This window comes from Nycticebus coucang, chromosome 4 (assembly GCF_027406575.1).
Source record: "Nycticebus coucang isolate mNycCou1 chromosome 4, mNycCou1.pri, whole genome shotgun sequence".
Taxonomy (NCBI): Eukaryota; Metazoa; Chordata; class Mammalia; order Primates; family Lorisidae; genus Nycticebus; species Nycticebus coucang.
The window spans coordinates 129,594,466-129,619,841 of NC_069783.1; the positions used below are offsets into that span (position 1 = coordinate 129,594,466).

Sequence of the window (25,376 nt, forward strand, 5' to 3'; positions counted from 1 at the left end):
ACAACCACAGGAATTCCATGGCTAGTTTGAGCCTTCGTCTTGGAGCAAAGCCAGGTGGGTTTGGGGAAGGTGTTTCTTCTCAGAGGGGCCAGGCACCACTGCATAACCATGTCTACCAATCCTCAGTGCCTGCTTGGTCAGAGAGGGTGTGAAGGCTGCCTGAGGCCCCATCCCAGTTTCCTGGACAGGCAGACATCCCCGTGAGGCTAACAGGTACCCCTGGCCTGGGCATAGGAGGCATAGTGCTGAGCAAGGCTGGCCCCCCTGCTGTACCTGGGAGCCCCTGGGCCGGCCATGACACTAGGACCCAGCCAGCCATGGGACATCAGTGTCCCATCAGGGGGTCTTTGGAACATTTGGTACCAAAACTCAGGGCACAGCATGGCACTTGGGAAGAATGGTACTACATCAGTTTCTTATATCTAAACATTTAGATCTTTAATTTTTATATTGTAAAACATGATACTGGCTTGTAAGAAGATTACAGCTAATAGATTTTAGTAAAGAGGTCATGAGTGTTAAAAAAGAACAGTCTGGAGCTTTGGGCAGGGTCCAGACCCCAGAACTGCAGAAGTGTGATTAGTAGAAGCACCCACTGCAACTGTCAGAACCACAGTTGGCAAGGGAGCCAGAGCAGAGTAGGCAGTCAAGGCTGTGTTGGGCTTCCTGGGCCCACGTAGATGGCCTTCTCCAGGCCGTCCACCACCTTGGCATACTCCAGGTACGAGGAGTAGTGTGTGCACTCGAAGCGGTCACTTCCACGCACATGTGCCAGGAAGTCTGGCGTGCCTGGGCAGATCACGTTGTCAGCCAGCAGCACTGTCCCTTTCCGCAATAAGCCATATTCCTGCAGGGGACATACAGAGGTAGTGAGGGCTGGGGTCGCATGCGCAGCCTGTGCCTGGCCCCTGAGGTCTGGGTCTCCTGAGACAGTCCCTTTTTTTTGTGTGTGTGGTTTTTGGCCTGGGCTGGGTTTGAACCCACCACCTCCGGCATATGGGACCGGAGCCCTACTCCTTGAGCCACAGGCACCGCCTGACAGTCCATTTTCTTCTCAGCACAACCTCTGCAGAAGGCTCCATGGGAACAAGGACCTTGCGCTCCCCCATTCATTTCTGTGTCCATCCCAGCCACTACAATGGCATGTGGTCACAAGTGCTGGATGAGTAACTGCAGGAGATGGGGGGGCCAGTGGCCACTGGAGCCAGGCACAGAGGGTGCAGTGACTGGGGCAGGACTGTTGGTGAAGTCCCCCGAGAGGAGACAGACCACAGTGCTGGACAGGGCTGATCCCCCACTAAGAAGGCTGTCCTTCAGGGACTGCGAGGTGACTCTGGGTGCCCCTAATCCTCTGCATGTGCAAAGTCCCATCTCCACAGGTGCCTGAGCACAGGGAGGACCCAGGGTTGTCACTGGACCCACAGCCCCAGGGTTCACGTTCTGGGGTGAGATGTCAGGGTGCTTATCCCTGTAAGCTGGCAAGGGATCTGCTCACATCACAAAGAGCTGTGAGAGTGTTTGCCTGTCAGGGACGGCAGACCACAGCAAGGGACGCCCTGTCTTGGCAGTCTGACCTTGAAAACATAGAGGTTTTTTATATAGTCATAACAAGAGCAAATAACCTGAAGGTTGGAGGGTCTTCAGGCGACTTGGGGGTGTGCCCTTAGGAGGGCCTTCTGGTGGGAGTAAGCTGAGGAGCTCTCAGGCCAGCTGTGGGGAATGCAGCTGCATGGTCAGCGAGAGGAGGGGTGACCTCAAGGTCCTACCTCTGTGAATCATGTGTCCTAGCAATGTTGGCTGGAAACACCCAGAACAGAAGCCCAGGAGGGCACTGGCTGGCCTGAGAAGGGGCTCCTTCCCGGTCTGGGTCGAGGCTGGGGCTCCCAGAATCTCAGGGGATCCTGGGCGAGGCCCCCATCACCTGCTCTGGTTGACACAGGTCCTTTGGTTCATCCTCTGGCCCTGGACTCCTCCCTTTCCACGACCAGGGCTCAGCACCGCCCAATAGTCCCAGGGCCTCTAAGACTCCCTCCTTAGGGCCATCCCTCACCAAAACTGATGGGCATCTTTCTGGAAGAGAGGTTTAGCTTTACTCTCAGCTGCCCAAATCGCTTGGTGCTTAGCCTCCCTATTCCCAGGGGGTCCTGAGGCCTTTCACACCCCAGGCCTTTGTGGGCCATGCCCCACTCATGCTCATGGGAAGGTGTGGCTACTGGGAGGGCTGCCGAGATGAGCAGCAGTTAGCCAGTACAGGGACAGCAGGTTTGGGGGCAGTGTCCCGGGCCTTGGGAGGGCTAGAAGCTGCCCAGAGTCCCTTCTTGACCACCAGCAAGGGCTATACCAGCCCACCAAGGATGTGAGCTCTTTGGGTGTTGGTTCAGAGGGCTGCACAACACCTCGAGCCCAGCCCCAGGGATAAGGACACTCCACACAGTGCCTGACTCACTCAGGCATTGGCTTCCTGGGCAGCGCTGGGACTGCACAGCAAAGAGACACTGCTGCCCTGCACCAGCACAGTGGGCGCCCCGTGGAGAATGGATGCGGCCCCTGCGCACCTCTCCCTCCCTCCCCTGGGCCTGTTCTTGTAGGTGTTCTGGTCCATGGCACCCACTGCCCACTATCCAGCAGCACCTTACTGAGCCCAGACAGACCAGAAGCCCATTCCCCACAGGCCACCCAGCCAGGCTCCTGGCCTGGCTCCCCCACCTGTCTTCCACCTGCCACAGGGCTTCTATGGCCCTCTGTGCTAACTCAGGGCCCCCACCCTAGCCAGAGCTCAGCGGGGCACCTGGCTCCTGCAAGTGGCTAAGGCTGCTGGCCGTGCCCTGTGGCAGCAGTGAGCACAGGAGCCCGCCCTCACCTCGAGGAGGAGTGTGTCTGGCAGGTATCGGTCCTTCCAGTGGTCAAGGAAGACCATGTCCAGTGTGTCCACATCATATTTCTTCTTCAGCTGGGGGATGACATCCTGGGATGCCCCAATCACAACAGTTACCTGGAACAGTGTTCGGTCAGTACCCGGATACAAGGGGACGTGCCTGGACACTCAAGTGTTTCCCTGACAGTTGCGGGTTCTAGGGGTGACAAGGTCCCTGGCTGTGCTGTCCTGCCCAGGGAAGCCTCAGGAGTTTCCTCTCTGTGGAATGCTGTGGAATGGGGCTGAGAGACCTTTGCCAAGTTGCTGGGGGTTCTTTCCTCGGCCCTAGGCCCAAGCAGCACCCAAGGGACAATGAGAGCTCTGTGAATTTCACCTTGAACCAAGCCTGGGTGTGAACCAGCCCCTCCCTAACTGGTGTCCACATGTCACCCACGGTCAGGCACACCGCACCCTGTCCTGCAGGCCTGCAAACTCCACCATTTGCTGGGTGATGGCAGCATAGTCCGGGTTGAGCTCGATGGTGATCAGCCTGGCACCGGGTGACAGTAGGCGAGCCATGCGCACGGCCGAGTAACCGCAGTATGCCCCCAGCTCCAGCAGCACGGAGGGCTGGTACTCCTGTACCACAGTGTCCACAATCTGGCCTGGGGTGGGGGGCAAGGGGATGTGGGTGTGGGGGACGGGGGGCCTAGGCCCACCCCTCACACACACCTGGCTTCCAGCCCCCCCCACCTCCACTCTCCCTAATGGCTCCTAGAGCACCTTTTACTTTCACCATTACGGCAGCCGGCAGGTTCCTGGTCCCCACTGCACACACCCTCAGTGCTTCTAGGAAGCCATGCACACGCTGGCCCTGTCTCCTTCCCACCCTCCTTGGCTACCCCAATGTGTGCTAACCCCAAGCCACCCTCTCCGAAAGCCCGGCTGTGCCCCAGGTTTGTGCCCAGGTGGGAGGGCTCAGGAGGACCTATCAGGCAGGTCCATGGTTGGCCAGGGCAGAGTTCAAGGGGAGGCCCAACACCTTCGCAACCTGTGAGTTTGGACTCTGGTCTTTCCCAGGCAGCGGGCAGTAGGGTCACTAGGGACCATGGCAAGGAAGGTACAGAGCCTGACTTCCACCTTCAAGACACAAGACCCAACTGGCCTTGCTAGCTGGCACTCTCCTAACAAAGCACATTGTAACAGTGCCTCTTCCACCCTGGGACCTGCAGTGTGTCCAGGTCTCTGGACGACCTTGGCTTGGAGTCAGGTGAGAGCGAGGAAGCCAAAGGCCTGGCCAGCAGCTCAGGCTCCAAATATGGCTCCCCAACCCCGTCCCTCCCACCCCCACCCCGTGAGGCTGTGCTGTGCAGCCAGGGTCCCCGTCATCCCAGGCTTACACCTGCCGGCCAGGACCTGTACCTTTCTTGTCACCCACGTTCATGGCCCATTCCTTCTGCGAGCAGTAGGTGTCGATGGCCTCTAGCACGCTCTGCGGGTTCCCGGCCTCCGCATGCTGCAGTACATGGCGCAGAATGCGCTGTTCCTTGGTGTCCCCCATGAGCAGGTTGTACACGGGCTCCTGGACAAACACGTTCCAGGAGATGACACAGAAGCCCCAGAAGCGCAGCACCAGCAGTGCCACAAGCGCCAGCAGGGCCAGGCTCACAGAGACAGCGACCAGCACCAGGGGCGGGGCCTCCAGCATCTGTGGGAAGGGCAGGAGTGGGTCGGGCTCAGCGCTCTGTGCCCTGCCTGCCTGCCCCTCACTCAGTTTGGGGGTGCTGCCGCTGCTTCCTGTGCTGATGGAGGCCAAGGCTCAGAGAAGCCAGTTGTCTAGCCGGTATCAGTGCCAGAGCACAGGCCCCCAGCACCTCCTCTGGCACTCGAATGTGCCTCTGGCAGCCCCACGTGGAGGCTGTCCCTGCCCTGGGGGTTCTCCCAGACAGGTGCAGGAAGGGAAGACCAGACTCCTTTCCCCTCCCTGGCATCAGAAAGGACACCCAGGTGGGGGAAGGCCCTGTGGCCTGGAGTGTGGGGTGGGGCTGGCCCCAGGAGAGGACTCATGGTGCAGACCCCCTCTCCCATGCAGCCTCTAGGCCCCACACTGGGAGGGGGAGGTGTACTACACTCCAGATACTCTGGATACTCACACTCCAGACAGCCCAAGAGATTCATGTGGCCCTTATATTGAATTGCCAGGTAAGGGTACAGGCAGAGCCCAGGCCAGGCCCCCCAGGACAGACCCACTCACCACTCCCCTTAGGGACAGCCTCACACTGAGAAAGGCCAGCCGGGCCACCCATCACAGTGTGACAAGCCAAGCTGTTCCTGGTGGGTATGATGAAATCATGGCAAGCAACCCTCTGGCAGGTAGCCTAGGACCCAGTTAGGCACAAGGTTGACAAAGGTCCTCCAGCCAGCACAGGGCAGAGCTCACAAAGTTCAAAACAGAAGCCCATGATTTTGAGTTAGAGATCAAAAATGGAAAAAGACACACAAAAAAGAGGGACTTGTTGGCCGGACACAGTGGCTCACACCTGTAATCCTAGCACTCTGGTGGCCAAGGTGGGTGGATTGCTTGAGCTCATGAGTTTGAGACCAGCCTGAGTAAAAGCAAGACCCCATCTTTATTAGAAATAGAAAAGCTGAGGCAAGAGGATCAAATGAGCCTAAGAGTTTGAGGTTACTGTGAGCTATGACGCCGGGGCACTCTACCCAGGGCAGTAAGACTGTTTCAATTAAAAAAAAAAAAGAGGAACTTGGAAAACTTCTGCCAGGGCACTGTGGTCACTCATGGTCTTTCTGGGATTTGGCCTTGGAGCCCTGTGGCACACAAGATACGGCTCTTAGCTGGAAGCTACCCTGAAGAAAGTCACTTCTGGCTAAGGAGGTAGGCTCAGGCCAGGGAAGGGACACTCCTGGGAGACAGCCTCAGGGGCACAGGACAGAAGAGCAGAGCAACAGGGAAGCCGAGGCCCTGGGTAGCCTTGTGCTCACCAAGGCTTTGCAGATGTGTGGTCAGCAGGTCTGGATGCACACACTGGACTCGAATCCTCATCTACCCCCGCTCTGCCCACCGGACGCTTCCAATCCCAGCTGCTGGACTCCAGCTGCACAAAGAGTCTGGGCCCTCCTTCTCTGAGCTCAGCAACAAAGTAGAACAATTTGTTTGGACTTAATTTTGCCTTTGCAGAATCATCAAAAACTGTAACCTAGAAGTGGCCAACGTCCAGGTATCTGAGACCCTTTCCTGAGGCCAGCCTTGCCCGGGCCTTCCCTGGAGGGGCGAGGGCAGCGCTTCTGGCCTCAGGAGAGACAGTTGAGTTGCTTTGCGCATTACTGTGTATCTGCCATCTATCTTTACTTACCCATTACTACCAGTAGTAGTATTTGAGTGGTGAGGTAATGGGCCATTTTGTTTAGTCTCTATATTTAAAAAAAAAATCTAGGCCGGGTGTGGCTCACGGCTATAATCCCAGAACTACTGGAGGCTGAAGTGGGAGGATCACTTGAGACCAGCCTGAGCAAGAGTGAGGCCTTGTCTCTACTCAAAATAGAAAAACTAGCCAGGCATTGTGGTGGGCACCTATAGTCTCAGCTACTTGGGAGGCTAAGGCAAGAAGATCGCTTAAGCCCAGAAGTTTGAGGTTGCAGTGAGTTGTGACCCCACAGCATTCTTCTACCCAGGATGACAGAGTGAGACTCAGTATCAAAAAAAAAAAAAAAGAAAGAAATTTAGTAAATATTAGAAGTAAATATCCAAAATAATAAGATATATTCTGCTTAAATAGCAAATTACTTGGTGGACGCTGGACTTCTGAACCAGAGCTGAATCCCTGTAATACTTGATTGTATAAGGATTTGGCTTTGAAATCTCTACTCTAGGCTGGCACAGTGGCTCATGTCTGTAATCCTAGCACTCTGGGAGGCCGAGGTGGGAAGCCTTTAATCTCTCGGTCAGTCTGTTCATAAATTTGCAGGCAGGGCCTGGTGAGGCAGCAGAGGGCAACAGTCAGCTAAAGCCCTTTTCCTGTCCCAGTCAGGAAGGGGACAGGGCAGGGTTGCTATGCTGAAGAGAGGGCCTGCAGGTGCAAGGATGACTAGCCCACCTGCCCACTCCACCAGGGCTGACCTGATGTACCCTGCCCCCCATGCAGTGCCTGTGGGAAGGGGCTCCACTGTCACCTCAACCTCCCTGTGGTCCCCCAGAGGACAAAACCAGGATTCTCCCAGGAGAGGAACTGCCACCTACTGCAGAGGTAGTACCAGGCCACCAGCTGAGCGCTGGCCACTGCCCACGCTGCCTTCTGAAGGCCTCTTCCAGGCTAATATACCCCTGCCTGCCCCCCAACCTGTGGGGCCTTCACAACAGCGGGGTCCCCAGTGCTCCCAGACTCTGCTGTGCCCACTTAGGGGTGGGGAGCTTACACCCCAGCACTTTGGGCAGGGAGGTGAGACCATGCCCAGTCAGAGGCCATTGCCCAGTTTTATAGAACAAGAAAGTAAGCAGATGAGGATACCACTAAGAAAACTGCAGAGGACCCATTATGAGCGGCTGGGGTGTTCCCACATGGCAATATTGCTCTGCCAGCCCTCGGTGGAGAAGCAGGACAGCTGCTCTTGTCTGGGGCCCTGGGCCCCCGGCTGGCCACTCCAGCCTTGTCACAATCAGGACCCCTATGGTCCCACCTCCCTGCTTTGCCTCTGTAGGGGATGACCCTCTTACCTTACAGAGATGCAAAAAAAAAAAAAAAAAAAACAAGCTTGGGCAGAGAGGACCCACAGGGACCCACTCTGTTTTTGTGGTTGAAAAGTCATGGAAAATTTTTAAATGGCTTGCTAAGGTTACACTCACAGTGGCAATAGTGGGAGAAATGGCTCAGGAGGCTGAGAAATTAAGGCATACGTAGATGTCAAACCACCCACAGCGATCTGCAGATTTAACGCAATCCTCATTGAAAGTCACAGAAATAGAAAAATTCATTTGAAAGTCACGCACAGCTGTGTGCACCTTGAGTCTCAGCTACTCAGGGTGCTAAGGCAAAAGGGTCGCTGTAGGCCAGTTCAAGGGCAGCCTGAGCAATACAGCAAGACACCACCTCAAGGACATTAAATGAATAAATAAATAAAAGTCAAGGAATCTCAAGGGACATAGAATAGCCAAAACAATCTTGACAAAGAACAAACTTGGAGGACTCACACCTCCTGATTTTGAAAGTCACGACAAAGCTACAATGATTAAAACTGTGTGCTACTGGCACGGGCTAGACATATGGGCTGATGGAATCCAATCGTGAGCCCAGAAATAAACCCTCCTGCCTGTGGTCAACTGATTTTCAACAAGGGTGCCAAGATCACAAATCAACAGGAAAAATGTCTCTTCAATAAATGCTGCTAGGGCGACTGGATGTCTACGTGCCAAGAATGACACTGGACTCTTACTTCACAGTATTTATTAAAAAATTAACTCAAAGTGGATCAAAGACCTGACTTTAAGAACTAAAATTACAAAACTCAGAAGAAAACACAGGACTCTTCATGGCTGTGCGTTTGGCAATGACTTCTCACACTGCAACACAACACCAAAAGTCCAGGCCACTGAAGAACAATACATCGCACTTCATTAGAATCAAAACCTCTTGTGTGTCACAGAACACTACTGACAGGGCAAACCTCAATGCACAGAAAGGGGGAAAATATTCGCAAGTTATTTATCTGGTGAGAGTTTAATACGTGTATCCAGCATATATAAAGAACTCTAAAATTCAACCACAAAAAGACAAGTATTCCAATATAAAAATGGGACTGGAAGAGACATTTCTTCTAAGAAAATATACAAATGGCTAAAAAGCACATGAAAATATGCTCAATGACTCTGGTCGTTTGGGAAACTAACTGAAAACCACGGGTTACCACTTCACATCAATTAGAATGACGTTTTAAATGTTTGTTTGTTATGCAGGCCGGATTCACCACTTCGCCCAGCTATTTGTTGGTTTTTTTTGTTATTGTTGTTAATGTTTTTGTTTTTAAGGAATATCAGTGATGGTGAGGATGTGATGGAGTTGGAACCCTCTTGCATTGCTGGCATGAATAATAGAGAGAATAGTTTAATGGTGCCTCAAAAAGTTAAATATAGAATTATCATACAGCCTAGCCATCCACTCCTGGGTGGACCAAGAACTGAAGATGGATTTAAACAGGAACAGAAACAGCTAATATGCATACCAGCAGCATTTGTAACAGCCAAAAGGTAGAAACGAGGTATCTATCAACATCTGAATGGATAAACACAATGTTGGACATCCAGACAGTGGAATCTTGTTCTGTTATTAAAATGAATGTTATAACATGGATGAACCCTGAAGACATTATAGCAAGTAATATAAGCCAGATACAAAATGACACATTGAAAATACCCAGAAGAGGCAGAACACAGAGAAAGGAAGGGCACTGGAAGTTCTTAGAGCTGGGGGAAGAGGAATTACTGCTTCATGTGTACTGGATTATACACTTACAATGATTAAAATAGTAAATTGTAAGTTCTGAATATTTTATAATAATTAGAAAAATATAGAGAGAAACAAATTTTAAAAACCTGGCAAACCCTGCTCCTGGCCCTCCTTCCCAAAAAGGAAAAAGGGACATGCCATTCCCCATAAGGAAGCAGGACCCAGAAAAACAACCACAGCTGCCACTCTCTGGGGAACTCAGGACCAACTAACCACCACAGCTGCCCAAGCCGCTGCCTGTCTGTTTTCTGCTCCTCAGCGGGCCCACCTCCCTCTGTGAGGGGGGAAGAAGCCCTCCTCATCTCATCCCAGCAGAAACCTGCCCACCCCAAGCTCTCCCTTGCAACACCAGTGGTGTGTGGACATCCAGCAGCCAGCTGGGCCAGCCATGTCCTTCTCTGCCATGACAGCACGCAGACCTGAGTGCTGGCTCTTTCCCCAAACAGCAACAACACCCCAACCTCCCCACAAACTTTCCTTATTATAAGTCTGTTCTCAAATATTTCCTAACAAGTTCTGTGACCTCCGACTCCCACTTATCCTGCTCCACACCCGACAGGCAATCAAGACTCTGGGCAGATGAATGGAGACCCCAGCCACCCTCTAATCAAGGTGGGAGATCAACAGGTGGGCCAGACCCCAGGGGCACTGATCTCTGGCCAACACTTTGTGATCCTTTGCAGCAAATATGTTTGGCCACATCCAGGAGCCTGACACCCAAAACTCCCCACAGCCAGCCCCGACACCTATGCGAGGGAATCCACGCTGCAGCCCTGGTGGCTCCTGAAAAGCAAGAAGTGCAGCGGGTCCTCTTGTGAGGACATCCCTGAGGATTGCCATCTTCCCCAGTGGGGCCCAGGAAGCTGAGATGGGCAGAAGGCAGAGGAGCTCACCACCAAGGCCTGTTTCTCGCTGTGCAGAGGTGGGAAGGACAGGGTCAGCAGCTGTGTGGAGCCGCAACCCAACCCGGTTGTGGGCAGCTCGGTCTCCTCCCTGTCTCCAGAGCCCTCACAGGGACTGTTTCTAGCAGGTCTGCTCCTCTGTCCTCAAGAGTCACGGGACTCTGGGCCTGGACTCAGGGTGTCCCAGGGGCCCTGCTGCCCGGCTGGGACTGGCCAGCTCCTATGAATGCTGCAGGGGGACACTGGGCTGAGCTGTGCACAGACAGGGAGGCTGGGAGGCAGCCCACAGAGGCAAGGTAAGACCATGGGTTCTGGGCAGGGCTCTGGGCATCTTGCCCCCTCTTCTGTGAAACAGGGTAATGATCCGACGTCTCCTGCATGATGGAGGGAGAGGCCCAGCAGTGTCTGAGCAGCATCTGTACAAGCCCACACATAGACGTGGACAAAAGCATGTATTTGGTGCCTCACCCCAGATGACACTCACTTTCCTTTAAAAAACAGAAATGTTATCCATAACTATACTGCAACTAACACCAGTGAGTGAGACACTTCAAAGTCCTTTAAGAATATGCACTGCCTGTATGATCTGGTTTCTAGGCTCAGTTGTTAAAATCCATAAAAGATGGTGCCTACATATACAGCTACGGGGCCATGGACAGACAGGGCAAAGCCAGCCCGTGTGCTCGGGAGATGTCAGCACTGGTGGCTGGACAGGGCTGCAGCCAGTCTCCCTGGAACAGCCGCGTGAGCTCTGCACAGGGAGGGCTGCAATGGGGGGCTGAGCATGGGGGTCACAGGCTGGTGGGGGCACTTCCTGGGCTCCCTCCAAGAGTGGGCCCAGGCTGGCACCGCCTGGTGTCTTGCACTGAGGCCGGCCCCAGACCCCAGGGAAAACTTTCACAAGGCTGTGGGGACAGCGACTCTGACATGATGGCCACACCAAGGCTGGGCTCCAAGTGGCAGCCAGGCAGCCTGCGGGACACCTGCAGAGCCACAGCCCCAGGCACTGGCCAGGCCAGCCCTCCCCAGACCAGACCCACATCACAGTGGCACACTCTCCCCACGCATTCCCCTACTCACATTAATCTGGCCTGGCCACCTGCTTCTTGGAGGACACCCTTTAGGTCAACAAGCTTAAGTGCAAGTGCAGGGCCACTGACTCAGCTCCCAGAAAAGGGCAAGCCTCAGGCAAGAGCACAGCCCAGCCGGGATCCACCTGAGGACAGATAGGACAGGGCTGCCCTTAGGGCAGGGGCGGAAAGGGCCTGCTCTGCCTTAGGGGTGACATCCAGGTCAGCCCTCTGCCCCAGAGACCAGCCCCATCAGACCAAGCAGGCGTCTGCTCTGCCTAAGAACCAGGAAGCTTCTGGCAGCTCCAGGCACCATGAATAGTCTCAGCAGCTGTGCTGGCCCTAGGCTGGGCCTGCTTCTAGCCCTTGCCAGATTGAGACCTGGACCCTAAACTTCTCATTCAGCTCCTCAAAGCCTCCCTAGACCACACCCCCATCCTCAGCACTAGGACTGGGGACCATCCCACCAGCGCCAGCAGCCATCACAAAGATTCTGTGTGACAACTCCAGCTGGGCTGCTCTCTGCCCTCGTCCTGGCTGGCCCTCACCTTGGCCTATCAAGACTAAACAAAACTAACAGTTTCCATCAGGTCAAGGCCACAGCCTTACGATGCTCCCACCCCACTAAAAGCCTGCTGGGATAACAGAAGTCTACCAGGACTTTTTGTTTGTTCCTGCTGACCCCTGAAGTCAGGGCCCCTGACTCCCAGCCTCTGGGGTGGGGTGGGGGGGCCAGAGCCTGACTTCAGTAAGCCTCACTGGCCAGATGGGCTTCACACGGACCCACGTGAAGTGGACTTTCTGCTTGCCTGGTCCTGCTCCAGCACCTGCTACTCCTCCTCCCACCCATCCCCTCTGCACCTCTATCCCTCTCCTCTCCACTCTGAGTAGAGCTCAACTCCTCAGCTACCGATAGTAGCCACCAAACACAGCAAAGCCTCTGTGAGCTAAGTCCCACAAGAGACTTTGTAACAAAGGGGTCAACACACAGAGTTGGTCAATGTAAGGAAGGGGTCAGTGTGGAGAGGTGGTCAGCTGTGGAGGTTCTGCTACAGAACTATCCTTATTCCTCTAACTTCTGGCTGTTTCTCTTTGATCCAGCGCCAGGACTCAGATAAGGACTGGAACCACCCTCAGACCCTTGAATGCAATGACCAAGTTCCACAGCGTACACACAGCCAATCTCTGCTTTGCCTGCCTGTGTGGGGAACAGCCCACGGTGACTCTTGACTCCTGTTCCAGTGCCCCAGGTAAACATCTCATGTGACAAAGTAAGGACAGAGTTTGCTTCTGACAATTCAGAGTATGTGCTTAACTTTTTTTAGAGATAGGATCTTGCTCTGTCATGCAGGCTGGAGTGTCATCATAGCCACCTACAGCCTCAAAACCATCCTCCCACCACAGCCCATCAAGGAGCTGGGATTACATGTGCACGCTGCTGCACCCAGCTGATCTTGTTTATTTTGTTCTTCTTTTTCTCAGAGACAAGGTTTGGCTATGGTGCCCATGGAGGGCTCTCAGCATCTCAGGGACCCACAAAAGCAACAACCTGAGCTAACAGAAAGCAAATATTTAGTCTACAGCCACCATATCAGGGCAAAGGTTACCCACCAAGGCCTCCTCTACAAACAACAGGAACAAAGCCTGCACCCTCCTACTGAACAGGTAACTCTTAACTGGCCCACTCTGCTAGAAACATGGTTTGGATAAAAATGTAAAATGCAGGGCAACACCTGTGGCTCAGTGAGTAGGGTGCTGGCCCCATATACTGAGGGTGGCAGGTTCAAACCCTGCCCCGGCCAAACTGCAACAAAAAATAGCCGGGCATTGTAGCAGGCACCTGTAGTCCCAGCTACTCAGGAGGCTGAGGCAAGAGAACCGCCTAAGCCCAGGAACTGGAGGTTGCTGTGAGCTGTGACGCCACAGCACTCTACCCAGGGCGATAAAGTGAGATTCTGTCTCTACAAAAAAAACCCCCATCTCTACTAAAAACAAAAAACATGTAAAATGCAACAAAGAAAGTGAGCACCAGCTCTGCTCTGAACTGCTGAGTCATGTTCTATAATCAGTCTGCCTGAACAAGTTTCCAGCATCCCTGTGGTAACCTGCAACTTGAGAGCAGATGTTCGTCGAATATCTAAATAATTTCTGAATAAGAGAAAGTAATGCAACATTCCAAGTTTATACACTTTGGCTTCTTATCTTTATATGGCCCACCTTGGCTAAGGATATTTGGGTCTGTTCATAAACATCTTCTTGCCACATTAAAGAAAAATAAGCATATACCTCCAAGGACAAAATTCGCTAAGGAACTGGTATGGCACAATTTGCAATTGATTGTCTACTTTGTTTTCTCTGGGAAATACAGGTTATAAATAGTTAAAAATTATAATACATGAAAATAAAACTCCTAGAAACAGTAAAAGGGAAACTACTTCATATGCAAAATATGGGAGGTAAACAGGATACTTTTTTTTTTTTTTTGAAGCAGAGTCTCACTATGTTGCCCTCAGCATCACAGCTCACAGCAACCTCAAACTCTTGGGCTTAAGTGATTCTCTTGCCTAAGGCTCCCAAGTAGTTGGGACTACAGGCGCCCACCACAATGCCTGGTTATTTTTTGGTTCTAGTTCTCACTGTTGTTTGGCAGGCCTGGGCTCCAGTGTACGTGGCTGGCACCCTAGCTGCTGAGCTACAGGCACAGAGCCAACAGGATACGTTTTTATATGAAAAGTATGCAAGGAAGGTGAAGTGTGTTTCTGTTAAGCAAAAAGTAATAATTTTGTCCTAACATAAAACAAAAAAAGAGGGAGCATATAGGACAAAAGATGAATGGATACAAAAAGTTATAAAAGCTTTGTAGAAAAGGAATTTTATGTTGTGAGGTCAAGAGAATTGGCTGGGTGTGGTGACTCACACCTGTAATCCCAGAACTCTGGGAGGCTGAGGGCAGATTGCCTGAGCTCAGGAGTTGAAGACCAACCTGAGCAAGAGCAAGACCCCATCTCTACTAAAAACATAAAAACTAGGCTCGATGCCTATGGCTCAAGAGGCTAAGGCGCCAGCCATATACACCTGAGCTGGCAGGTTCGAATTCAGCCAGGGCCCGCCAAACAACGACGGCTATAACCAAAAAATAGCCAGGTGTTGTGGGCACCTGTAGTCCCAGCTATTTGGGAGGTGGAGGCAGGAGAATCGCTTGATCCCAGGAGTTGGAGGTTGCTGTGAGTTGTGATGCTGCAGCACTCTAACCAGGGCAACAGCTTGAGGCTCTGTCTCAAAAAAAAAAAAAAAAAATATATATATATATATATGTATATAAAACTAGTCAGGCCTGTGGCAGGTGCTTGTAGTCCCAGCTAATTAGAAGGCTGAAGCCGGAGGATTGCTTGAGTCCAGGAGTAAAAGGATGCTGTGAGCTATGATGATGCCATAGCATTTTACCCAGGGCAACAGAGAGATTCTGTCTCAAAAAAAAAAAACAAAACCTGTTAAGATTAAACAAATTTATTAAGTTTTTTTGTTTTTCCTTTTTTAATTGCAGTTTGGCCGGGGCCGGGTTTGAACCCGCCACCCTTGGTATATGGGGCTGGTGCCCTACTCACTGAGCCACAGGCACCACTCTATATAAAGTTTTTAAAAATGAGCTTTAGGGCGGCGCCTGTGGCTCAGTCGGTGAGGCGCAGGCCCCACATACCGAGGGTGGCGGGTTCAAACCCGGCCCCAGCTGAACTGCAACCAAAAAATAGCTGGGCATGGTGGTGGGCTCCTGTTGTCCCAGCTGCTCGGGAGGCTGAGGCAGGAGAATCGCTTAAGCCCAGGAGTTGGAAGTTGCTGTGAGCTGTGTGATGCCATGGCACTCTACCCGAAGGGCATAAAGTGACTCTCTGTCTCTACAAAAAAAAAAAAAAAAAATGAGCTTTAATACCAATAACGTACTGATAAGAAACTACTAGGATTTATTTTAAAAAAATAAACTAGGGTTTATATTTATCTCTGTTAAAACAACAAAGCTTTTTTTGATTATTGGCCTGTTCTTATTTATTCAGTTAATTTTATTTATTTATTTATTTATTTATTTTTTTATTGTTGGGGATTCATTGAGGGTACAATAAGCCAGGTTAATTTTTTTTTTTTTGAGACAGTCTCAAGCAGTCATCCTAGGTAGAGTGCCATGGCGTCATAGCTCACAGCAACCTCCAACCCTTGGGCTCAAGCAATCCTCTTGTGTCAGCTTTTCTTTCTTTTAGACACAGTGTTTCACTTTTTGCTCAGGCTGGTCCCGAACTCGTGAGCTCAAGCAATCTACCTACCTCCGCCTCCCAGAGTACTAGGATTACAGGCGTGAGCCACCACGCCTGACCTACCTGGTTAATTTTTTAAAAGATGAGGTCTTGCTATGTCTGGCTAATGTCCCAAAGCTGGGACTGTATGTGCATATAACAAGCTCACAAATCAGATCTTAAGATGCCACCACACCTGGTCTGATCTGCTTTCGATAAGAGATTGTAAAAGTGTTTTTAGCTTTTGAGTAATCTACCTAAGAACAAGGAACCTGTATTGGGGGTGTTCAACCCACTGCCCCTGGGGCAGCACGTGGCCCAAAATGGCTACAAACATAGCCCAGCACAAAATTGGAAACTTACTTAAAACATTACGAGATTTTTTTTTTTTTTTTTTTGGTGGAACTTGATCACACAGTTCTCAACCATGAACTTTGCAGAAGTGTCATGATGTCACATGAAATCAACATACACACGCTCTCACTATATGTATACACACAGAGCTTCAGTTTCACCATTCAGTAGAATCGACACCATCAAAGGTTATACACTCTCCTGGTAACTGGGCAAGGCAGAGATTATCAATAACATTTCAACCTATCATCACAGTGTTAGCCATTTAGCATTATTTGGAAGTCAGGTAAGCACTCTTATTGAAATGAGTTAAACGTGTGTCTTCAAGGTGAAAACCAATTTACCAAGACAAGGTTTCAAACCGTTACAGCTTTCTAAATGAAATTGAAATTAAGGCAAGCTCAGATGAAAGCAAACCATTTCATGCATTTCGACAAGTTGGCTAAACACAGTCCTGTGAACAGCAGGAAACATGCCACCTTGCTTTTTGACTTGATACAATAATTTGAAAACAGATTTGATGATTTCCAGGAAAATAACAAATATTTGGTGCATTTGTCACTCCATTTTCAGTTGCCATACACACATCACCTGCCAATTTTCAAGTGGAATGCAGAGCTCCAACCTGACATTTAACTTAAAGCAAAATTTGATCGTGTCTTGGGCGGCACCTGTGGCTCAAAGGAGTGGGGCGCCAGCCCCCATATGCCGGAGGTGGTGGGTTCAAACCCAGCCCTGGCCAAAAATAAAAAAATAAAAATAAAATTTTGCTCATGTCTTGTTATTGACTTTTATAGGTCCTATCTTCCCAGGGACAAATATCCCTCACTTCACAATCACGCTTTATTCATGTCATTGCTTTTCGGCAGCACCTACATTTGTAAGCAACTATTTTCAAGAATGTAGCACAGCAAGAGTAAAATCAGAACCAAAGTATCTGATGGAAACCTTGAAACTCACTGAGAACTGCAAGTATCCATAGAATCACTAGTTGCATTCGTTTCTCAGATACAATATCTAATCTTTTATGTTGCCCATTTTTTTACTTTTATAAAATATCAAAAAAGATGTTTCAGTACTTAAATTATGTACATTCTCTATATGAGTGACTGCAAACTTGGGACCTGCCTGACAGTTTTAAAAGACTCTCTGAATGGACTGTTGCATAAATTATCATGTGAGGACTTCTTTGCTTATTTATGGTGGAATCCTTTTTTTGATGCTCAACAGCTTTTTTTTTTTGAGCTCCTGAGCTCAAGCAATCCACCCACCTTGGCCTCCCAGAGTGGTGCTGGGAATACAGGTGTGAGGCACCCTGCCTCCCCACCCCTTACTATGTTCCTGATGACCTGAGTCTTCCTAATGTTAAAAAGCTGCAGTTTTTTTAGTCATGTTACTTCCTATACTTACCTTTACGATCTTTTATTATCACTTCATTTAACTAGGTAACTAAATATTGTTTCACAGAGACTTATAATCCCATTTAACTAAATGTTCAAAGCTTGCTTTTCACATGTTTGACAAATTTGCCCTCCCAAATTAAATCGTAAATGAAGTCTTCTTGATCTCAAACTAGCTCTGAGGTTTCTTAGAGACTTTCAGGAAAGATGTTGCCAAGTAAAAAAAAACAGCTGTTTAACTCTAAGTTATATTTGCATGAAATGTTAATATAAAGAACTGTATAAAGTTCCTAGAAGTTAGCCAGTATCCATTTTGTCCAGGATAGCTTCTTCTGAGGTCATCAGTCACAATTCCAGTTATCATTTAAGATGCCATGTCAAAAAAACCTCCAAATTCTTTGTCAATTGCATTATTTTATAATGATCTCTCATCAGATCTTTAACCACACATTTAAAATCTTTTGTCATCATTGGCTTGGCACCCATAGCACAATGGTTACAGCACCAGAGGATGGCAGGTTCGAACCTGGCCCATGCCAGCTGAACAACAATGACAACTGCAATAAAAAATAGCCAGGCATTGTTGCAGGCGCCTATAGTCTCAGCTACTTGGGAGGCTGAGGCAAGAGAATCGCTTAAGCCCAAGAGCTTGAGGTTACTGTGAGCTGTGACGCCACGGACTCTACCAAGGGTGACATAGTGAGACTGTCTCAAAAAAAAAACAAACTTTTGTCATCAAAGACTATTCTTTCACTCTGATGCTTTCCTGAAAGCTCTTGTCACCAACTACAGGCCAAAATCTCTCTTTTTTTTTTTTTTTGATACAGAGTCCACTATGTTACCCTCAGTAGAGTTCCATGGTGTCATAGCTCACAGTAACCTCAAATTCTTGGGCTTAAGCAATTCTCTTGGCTCAGCCTCCCAAGTAGCTGGAACTACAAGAGCCCGTCACAACACCCAGCTATTTTTTAGAGACAAGGTCTTGAACTGGCTCAGGCTCATCTCGAACCTGTGAGCTCAGGCAATCCACCTGCCTCAGCCTCCCAGAGTGCTGGGATTATAGGCATGAGCCACCAAGCCCGGCCCAAAGAATCTCATCTTAAACCAAAGGGACCGTCTCAAAGACCTTTGGGAAGGCCTATGACAGGGAAGGCCTATGACAGAAGCCTCTGGGTTGAGGCTTCTGGTGACATTGAGTAATGTTGAGACCATACCACCCAGCTGAGCCAGGATGCTTAGACTGCTCATGTGTTCACAGGACTGCTAACCTAAGATCAAGCTGAATAAGATAAACCACTGAATAATAAAAGACATTTATAAATTTTTAGGGCTTTGGGCAGGCGTGGTGGCTCATGCCTGTAATCCTAGCACTTTAGGAGGCCAAGGTGGGAGGACTACTTGAGCCCAGGAATTTGAGATCAGCCTGAGCAAGAGCAAGACGCTGTCTCTAAAAAGAAAAAAATTAGGCAGGTGTGGTATTGCACACCTGTAGTCCCAGCTGTGTGGGAGGCTGAGGCAGGACTGCTGGAGCACCAGAGTTTGAGATTGCTATGGGCTATGACACCACTATAGTCTACTCAGTGACAAAGTGAGATTCCTTCTCCAAAAAATAAATAAATAATAAGACTTTTATTCAGATTATTGGCTCTTTAATGTTCTATTAATATTTTCTGTATACAAAAATGAAACTCTTTTCCTTTTTTCTCTACCTAGAATTGTACTTTTGTAAATAAAATTGAAATTTTTCTTCCTCTCTGATCTCTCCAAAAATCAGTTAACTATTATTGAGTATTCTTTTTTTTTTTTTTAGAGACAGAGTCTCACTCTATCACCCTCGGTAGAGTGCGGTGGCGTCACACAGCTCACAGCAACCTCCAACTCCTGGGCTTAGGAAATTCTCTTGCCTCAGCCTCCCGAGTACCTGGGACTACAGGTGCCTGCCACAATACCTGGCTATTTTTTGTTACAGTTTGGCCGGGGCCAGGTTTGAACCCACCATCCTCGTCGGTATATGGGGCCGGTGCCCTACCCACTGAGCCACAAGCACTGCCCTATTCTTTTTTTTTTTCTTTTGAGTATTCTTATTTTCATGGCAATATAGCCATCTGCATAACTTCAATCAGCATCTGTTCTCCTTGTAACAGAACACAACTAGAAACACTGGTTAAACTTTGAATGACATAAACCTAGCTGCCCAGACTTATTGGGACCTAGATAATGCTTACAAAGCCCTCTGGAAAATCTAGCTTGGTGCCTGGTTTACAGGATTCTCAATCTTGTATGTGAATAAGGAAAGTCATTCTGACCCTGGAAGGTCCAGGCACTTCAGAATATGTTGGGGACCTCAAGAAGAGAATTCACCCTGATCTAAAAGAGAGCAAGCAAAGTTTAATGGCAAGTTCTTGGCTTGGCTTCCTACTCCAACCTGAGATTCCTTCCTTATTAAAAGTTCCAGGGTGGTGCCTGTGGCTCAGTGAGTAGGGCGCCAGCCCCATATGCCGAGGGTGGCGGGTCAAAGCCAGCCCCGGCCAAACTGCAACAACAACAACAACAACAACAACAAAATAGCCGGGCGTTGTGGCGGGCGCCTGTAGTCCCAGCTGCTCGGGAGGCTGAGGCAAGAGAATCGCGTAAGCCCAAGAGTTAGGAGTTTGCTGTGAGCCGTGTGACGCCACGGCACTCTACCCGAAGGCGGTACAGTGAGACTCTGTCTCTACAAAAAAATAAAAAAATAAAGTTCCAGAGAGGTTAAAAATAAACCTACAGTAAAAAAAAAAAAAAAAGTTCCAGTGAGGGCTCTGTGCCTGTAGCTCAGCAGCTAGGGCACCAGCCACATACACCGGAGGTGGTGGGTTCACATCCAGCCCAGGCCTACCAAACAACAATGCCAACTACAACCAAAAAATAGCCGGGTGTTGTGGTGGGTGCCCATGGTCCCAGTTCCTTGGGAGGCTGAGGCAAGAGAATCGCTTAAGCCAAGAGTTTGAGGTTGCTGTGAGCTGTGATGCCATAGCACTCTACTGAGGGCAACACAGTGAGACTCTGTCTCAAAAAAAAAAAAAAAAAGAATAGAAAAAAGGCAGGCATCCTGGGAGGTGCCTTTAGTACCAGATATTGAGGAGGGTGAGGCAAGAGAATAGCTTCAGCCCAAGAGTTTGAGGTTGCTGTGGGCTATGATGATACAATAGCACTCTACTCTAGGGGACAGTGACTCTGCTTCAAAAAAAAAAAAAAAAAATTCCAGTGAAGCAAATTGAAAAAGATCTCCGTGGGTGATTACATTCCTGGCTGCACTTGTGTAAATAAACAGGCCAAATTTAATGAGACCAGAAATATTTTGTAAGAATAATCTTAATTTTTATTATCTTCAATTAAAAAGGGAGGTTGTTTGTAGGGAGAAACTGTATCTTTCAGTGGAGAAATATAACACACCTGTGTGGTTTATCAGATTTTTTTTAGTCTTGTGCATTGTCTAAAACCGGCTAGTTCCTGATTCACGCGCATTCTGTTGGCCTTGCCAAATACTCAGTCCCACTTTCCTTCAATAACTGGCCCCAATGCTTCAAACCAACGTTTCTAATTTTTCTCTCTCCCTGCTGACTTGGCATCACAAGATCTCAAACTTTAATGCCCAGATCCTTGTTTGGGAACTCAGATTGTCCCTTACTCCCAAGGTCTGAAAAAGCCCAGCAGGCTGAGTGAGAAAAAGTTCAAAGAACTCATTCCCACAACAGATTATGTATGGGGTGGAGTGGCTGCTATGTGGGCCACTCAAGGAAATCCTTGAGGGCTCCAGCATGTTCCACAATCTGCTCTGGGAACTAACTGTGACTGTGACACTGATGTCTATGCTGTCACCACCGACATTCACAGGACAAGCCCGGAAATCCCTCAGATTGCAACTGTTATCCTCATTCCAATGGGTACAGACACTCAGAGCCCAATGTCTAGAAATTAACTGGCTACCCTCTAAAACCTGCGTTTATCTTCAGCGCCAACCATTAATCTGTTTTTCTGTCTGCACCCATGTGGATGGCTCTTATTCAGTGCCCTATAATGTGAGTCACTCAGCAAACATCCTCCACTACAGAGTCGCAACATGTGGTCCAGCTCATCCTTCAGAAAAACAAGACACTGAATGGAAAACAGGTAGCCCCTGTTGAGAGGAAAAGAATATTGGGGCTTTCCTTGAACAAGAGGAAGACCAGACTCCAACCAGGCTCTTCTGAGCTTCTCAACTGGGCCTCAAACAAATACCAACATAGTTTCTAACAGCTCATAGACACAGACATACCTAAAGATGGCCCTAGCCCCCTCCTTAATGTGCCTGCCTAAGAAAACTCAAGGTTGTGAACAGAATCTCCAGTTTGTTCCAGCCAAACCCTGAAGACACTGGTCTCCCAGGCCCTGTGGAAGGGCAGGAGCTAACTTCATTTTAAAATTATTTATTTTATTTTTTTTTTTTTAGGAGCTAACGTCAATAAGCTCCAGTGGCCAACCAGATGGGCTTCACAAGGACCACCCTCCTTCCTGCCACCCCAGTTCCTGCCCTCTACCCCTCACTCTTTTTTAAATTGCCCCTCAGTCCCCTGTCACTTCTAGAAAAAGTGGTGTGCAGCTCAGCACTCCCTCCTCCTGTCAATAGTTAATGAGCAAACACACTTTTTGCATTAACTAGTGTCCCCGCTGTATTTCTCTTTAAACTGACTCCTCCTGGGCCCTGCAAGTCCCTGGGGGAACCCCCTCCCTCCTTAGGCTCCCCCCCCCACCTCACCAGCCGGCAGCAAGCTCTCAGGGCAACTCTCTTGATCTTTCAGGCTTTGGGAGAGGGGAAGGTTCCGCAGTAAATGCAAATCAATAGCACACAAAAATCTCTGGCTGGAAAAACAGAAAAAGTTGGTCACTGGTCCCTTAGCTGGGCAGTCTTGGGGTGACCTGCCCTTTCTCTTACATTCCCAGGTGGCAGGAGGCAGGCAGGCTCCCCAAGCCACAGCTGACCACATTGGGGGGGGTGGAATCCCCAAGGCTTGCATGGAGGAGCCTGCTGGACATCATCGAGCCGCCCTCCCCCTTCCACCCGCGCCCCGGGGTCCAGCTCCAGAGCCTCCTGTCCCCTTGCAAAGAACTCCCCAGCTCCCCAGCTCTGATCCGGGCGCGTGGGATCCTGCTCCAGGGACAAGCTAATCATCCGCTTCGGACCCCCCCCCGACCTGGAGCCTGAGGCCCAATATCCCACCCAGGTCTGGGGCCCCCCAGCTCAGCACAGATCGTAAGGACGAATCTGGGAACCCCGCCCGGTGCAGAGACCCCCTTCCGACACCCACCCTAGGTTAGACGCCCTTCGGGGGTTCGAATTCCCCACCCCAGGTCCGGAGACCCCCTCCCGGCCCGCGCACTCACCTCCCCAGCGGCCGCGGCCCTGCCTCGCCCCGCCCCGCGGCGCCTCCGGCCCCTTCGGCCCGCGCGCTCCCGGCGCAGGCAGCGCGGCGGGCAGCCCCGAACGCCCGAAAGACCCCGGCGGCGGCGATGGCGGCGGCGCTGCGGGGACACGGCGCGCGCTTCCGGTGGCGGCGCCTGGCGGCGGCAGCGGGAAAAACTCGGGGTGCAGCAGGTAGGGCGCAGCCGGGCGTGGGTGCCGCGCACAGACCTCTCGGTCCAGTCCTGGGCCGGAGCTGGGGCCGCTTCCAGCCACCGCGAGCCCCCTTCCCAGATGGGGAAGCTGAGGTGGGGCCCCGCTGTGCCCGCGGCCCTAGAGCTGGCGCCCCCTGGGCCCTGTAACAACTAACGATGAAGATGTTCCACCGTGCGTCCCACTGGCCAGACCTCCCACCTCCCACTGTACCCCAGACGCCGCGCACAGCAGGTGCGCATATGCATGGCCGCTGAGCATGCCCAGGGGGTGGAGGCACGTGCATTTGTTCTCCTGGAGCTTGCAGGGTTTGCCCACCAAATAGGGAAATTGCGACAGTATTTTAACTCTGAGAGCCCTGAACAGGGGGGACTGCCCCCCACCCCACCCCACCTCACCCAGTAGGGTTTGCACCACACACTGCAGGGACAGCTCCTCCAAGGTGCCTACAGAGCCCCACGTCTGCTGTGGCAAGGCCAGCTCCATGCATGACCACGTGGTCTCTGCCACATGGGGGACCACCCCCATCCTGTCCCTGGAGGCCTGAGACAGCTCTGCTGTCCCCATAGGGAGTGTGGAGGGTGTGAGGGAGGACTGGCTCAGGCTGCTACACGGAGATGTCACTGCAGGAGGCAGATGGCCAGCCCTCGGCCACCAGTGGGCTGGGGAGGAAGGCTGAGGGCATGTGTAAAACAGGCTGTTACTGTCCAGGCCCTGGGGACCTCCCAGGCTGAAGGTGGCCCTGTGGGGTCCTGGGTGGCAGGCAGTCACCACTTTCTGAGGTGACCTAGTGCAGCTTTGTGAATCTGGGGGCCTGGTGAAGACATTCACCACCGTTTTTTGTTTGTTTGGTTTTTTTTGTTTGTTTGGAGACAAGAGTCTCAAGCTGTGGCCTTAGGTAGAGTGTTGTAACATCATAGCTCACAGCAACTTCCGACTCTTGGGCTCAAGCAATCCTTTTGCCTCAGTTTTTCTACATTTAGTAGAGACAGGATCTTGCTTTTGCTCAGGCTGGTTTCGAACTCATGAGCTCAAGCAATCCACCCACCTTGGCCTCCCAGAGTATGAGGAGTACAGGCGTGAAGGACATCCGTCTTTCAAAGCCTCCTTACTGTGTATGTCAGGTAGGAACACTCATAAATACACCTGTGTCAGTGGAGTCCTCACCTTACCCAGTGCCAGGGAAAGATGTACAGACAGGAGCTGCCCCTTTACGCTACTGGGCAACTCTGACCTTGGGGCAGGGCATTTGGTTTCCAGCTGGGCAGGAGGTGCCCTGAGGATTCTGCCCCTTTGCTGGCATGAGGAGGAGCTGATAAGGCCTGGAGAAGGTACTAACCCCTAACAAGGAGTGCAAGTTTTGGCATCTTGCTATGTTGTCCAGGCTGGAGTACAGTGGCTATTCAGAGGTATGATCATAGTATACTACAGCCTCGACCTGCTGGGCTCAAGCAATCCCTCTGCCTCAGTCTCCCGAGTAGCTGGGACTACAGGTATGTGCAATGGTGTGCAGCTCTCAGAGTCTGATTATGAGCCACCACCTTCATTTCAGCCCCAAAGTTTCTCCTTTCAGACCAGGGAGACACCAACCCTGTCACAGGCTTGGGGAGTGGCTGGTGGTAGCCACTGAATGGCAGGAGCCAGCACAGTGCTGCAGATGTTAACTGTCCTATGACACCTGCTATTAGGAAAGAGCTTGGGGGATGGGGAGAACAGCCATACAGAAGATCCCGTGGTGGCCAGCTCACTTATGGGTGCAGTTTGCTGGGGACTTCCACATGTCCTCTCTGCAGTAGCACATCTATCACTTGGGCCTTGCCATGGGTGCTGGGGTGCCTGCTCTAGCTGGTCCTGGATTAGGCACCCATTTGAGAGAGGAGTAGAAAAGTTACAGGATAGTGTAGCCAGAAAGGAGCAGGGAGGCTCAGATACTTAAGCCCAGAGGGTGGAGTGAGAGGGCAAAAGGCAGTGCCATGTGGTTCCCCAGGGCATTGGAGTACACAGGTGAGCCCCCAGGTAAGGGGTGCTTCCTTGCCATCTGGCTCTTCCTCCCACAGAGCAGCACCTGCCCCACCCACCTTCTGGGTCCTTGGGAGTCCCTCCTTCCCAGCAAGCTAATCTGACCCTCCCATGTGCTTAAGGGCAGATGTGCAGGCCTGTTCCAGTGCTTATCAGGATGAGAGGGCTCCTGGGCGTGCACAGGGGAGAGTAAACACCAGGATAAGTCCACACTCTGCAAAGCCAGCTTGCCCTGCACACTGCCTGATAGTGAGGCCGCAAGTGGGACGACCAGCTCGCTTACAGGTGCACTCTGGTGCACCCACTCAGGGTGACCGGAAGGACAGGCACCAGGATGGAAGGTAGGGACA

General features: G+C 50.8%; 2 protein-coding genes across 8 annotated transcripts in view; one reads left to right on the forward strand and one right to left on the reverse strand.

The window, feature by feature from the left end:
- Nucleotides 1-412: 412 nt before the first annotated feature.
- On the reverse strand, nt 413-22,907 carry COMT (catechol-O-methyltransferase). 5 transcript variants are annotated; one of them, XM_053588787.1, is made up of 6 exons: nt 22,779-22,793; nt 22,153-22,256; nt 4,277-4,562; nt 3,326-3,519; nt 2,861-2,992; nt 413-847 (listed from the first exon to the last, which is right to left on the reverse strand). In XM_053588787.1, exons 3-6 carry the CDS (start codon nt 4,560-4,562, stop codon nt 647-649), a joined length of 813 nt encoding a protein of 270 aa, XP_053444762.1. In that variant the 5' UTR covers nt 22,153-22,256; nt 22,779-22,793; the 3' UTR covers nt 413-646. The 5 variants fall into 5 exon arrangements, with proteins under 5 accessions (XP_053444762.1, XP_053444763.1, XP_053444765.1 ...); XM_053588788.1 differs by lacking the exon at nt 22,153-22,256 and having other exon boundaries at nt 22,779-22,907; XM_053588790.1 differs by lacking the exon at nt 22,779-22,793 and having other exon boundaries at nt 22,148-22,256.
- The window catches only part of TXNRD2 (thioredoxin reductase 2), a 56,781-nt gene continuing 53,671 nt past the window's right edge, over nt 22,267-25,376 (forward strand). Inside the window, exon 1 of one of the 3 annotated variants that reach the window (XM_053588786.1) lies at nt 22,267-22,647. Coding sequence is in view for 2 of the 3 variants with exons in the window: in XM_053588783.1 (XP_053444758.1) it covers nt 22,905-22,989 (85 nt within the window). In the remaining variant the exon portion in view is untranslated. Of the gene's footprint in view, nt 22,648-22,862; nt 22,990-23,522; nt 25,368-25,376 lie in introns of those variants that run through there. The other 2 variants (XM_053588783.1, XM_053588784.1) reach the window with 2 other exon arrangements.

Excerpts from the sequence above, each read along its gene's own strand:
- COMT (XM_053588788.1), bottom strand. The coding sequence starts at position 4,562 with ATGCTGGAGGCCCCGCCCCTGGTGCTGGTCGCTGTCTCTGTGAGCCTG. Across the intron at positions 2,993-3,325 it reads TTGCAGGCCTGCAGGACAGG|GTAACTGTTGTGATTGGGGC; the intron begins GTGCGGTGTGCC and ends ACACTGTTCCAG. Across the intron at positions 848-2,860 it reads CAGACACACTCCTCCTCGAG|GAATATGGCTTATTGCGGAA; the intron begins GTGAGGGCGGGC and ends TGTCCCCTGCAG.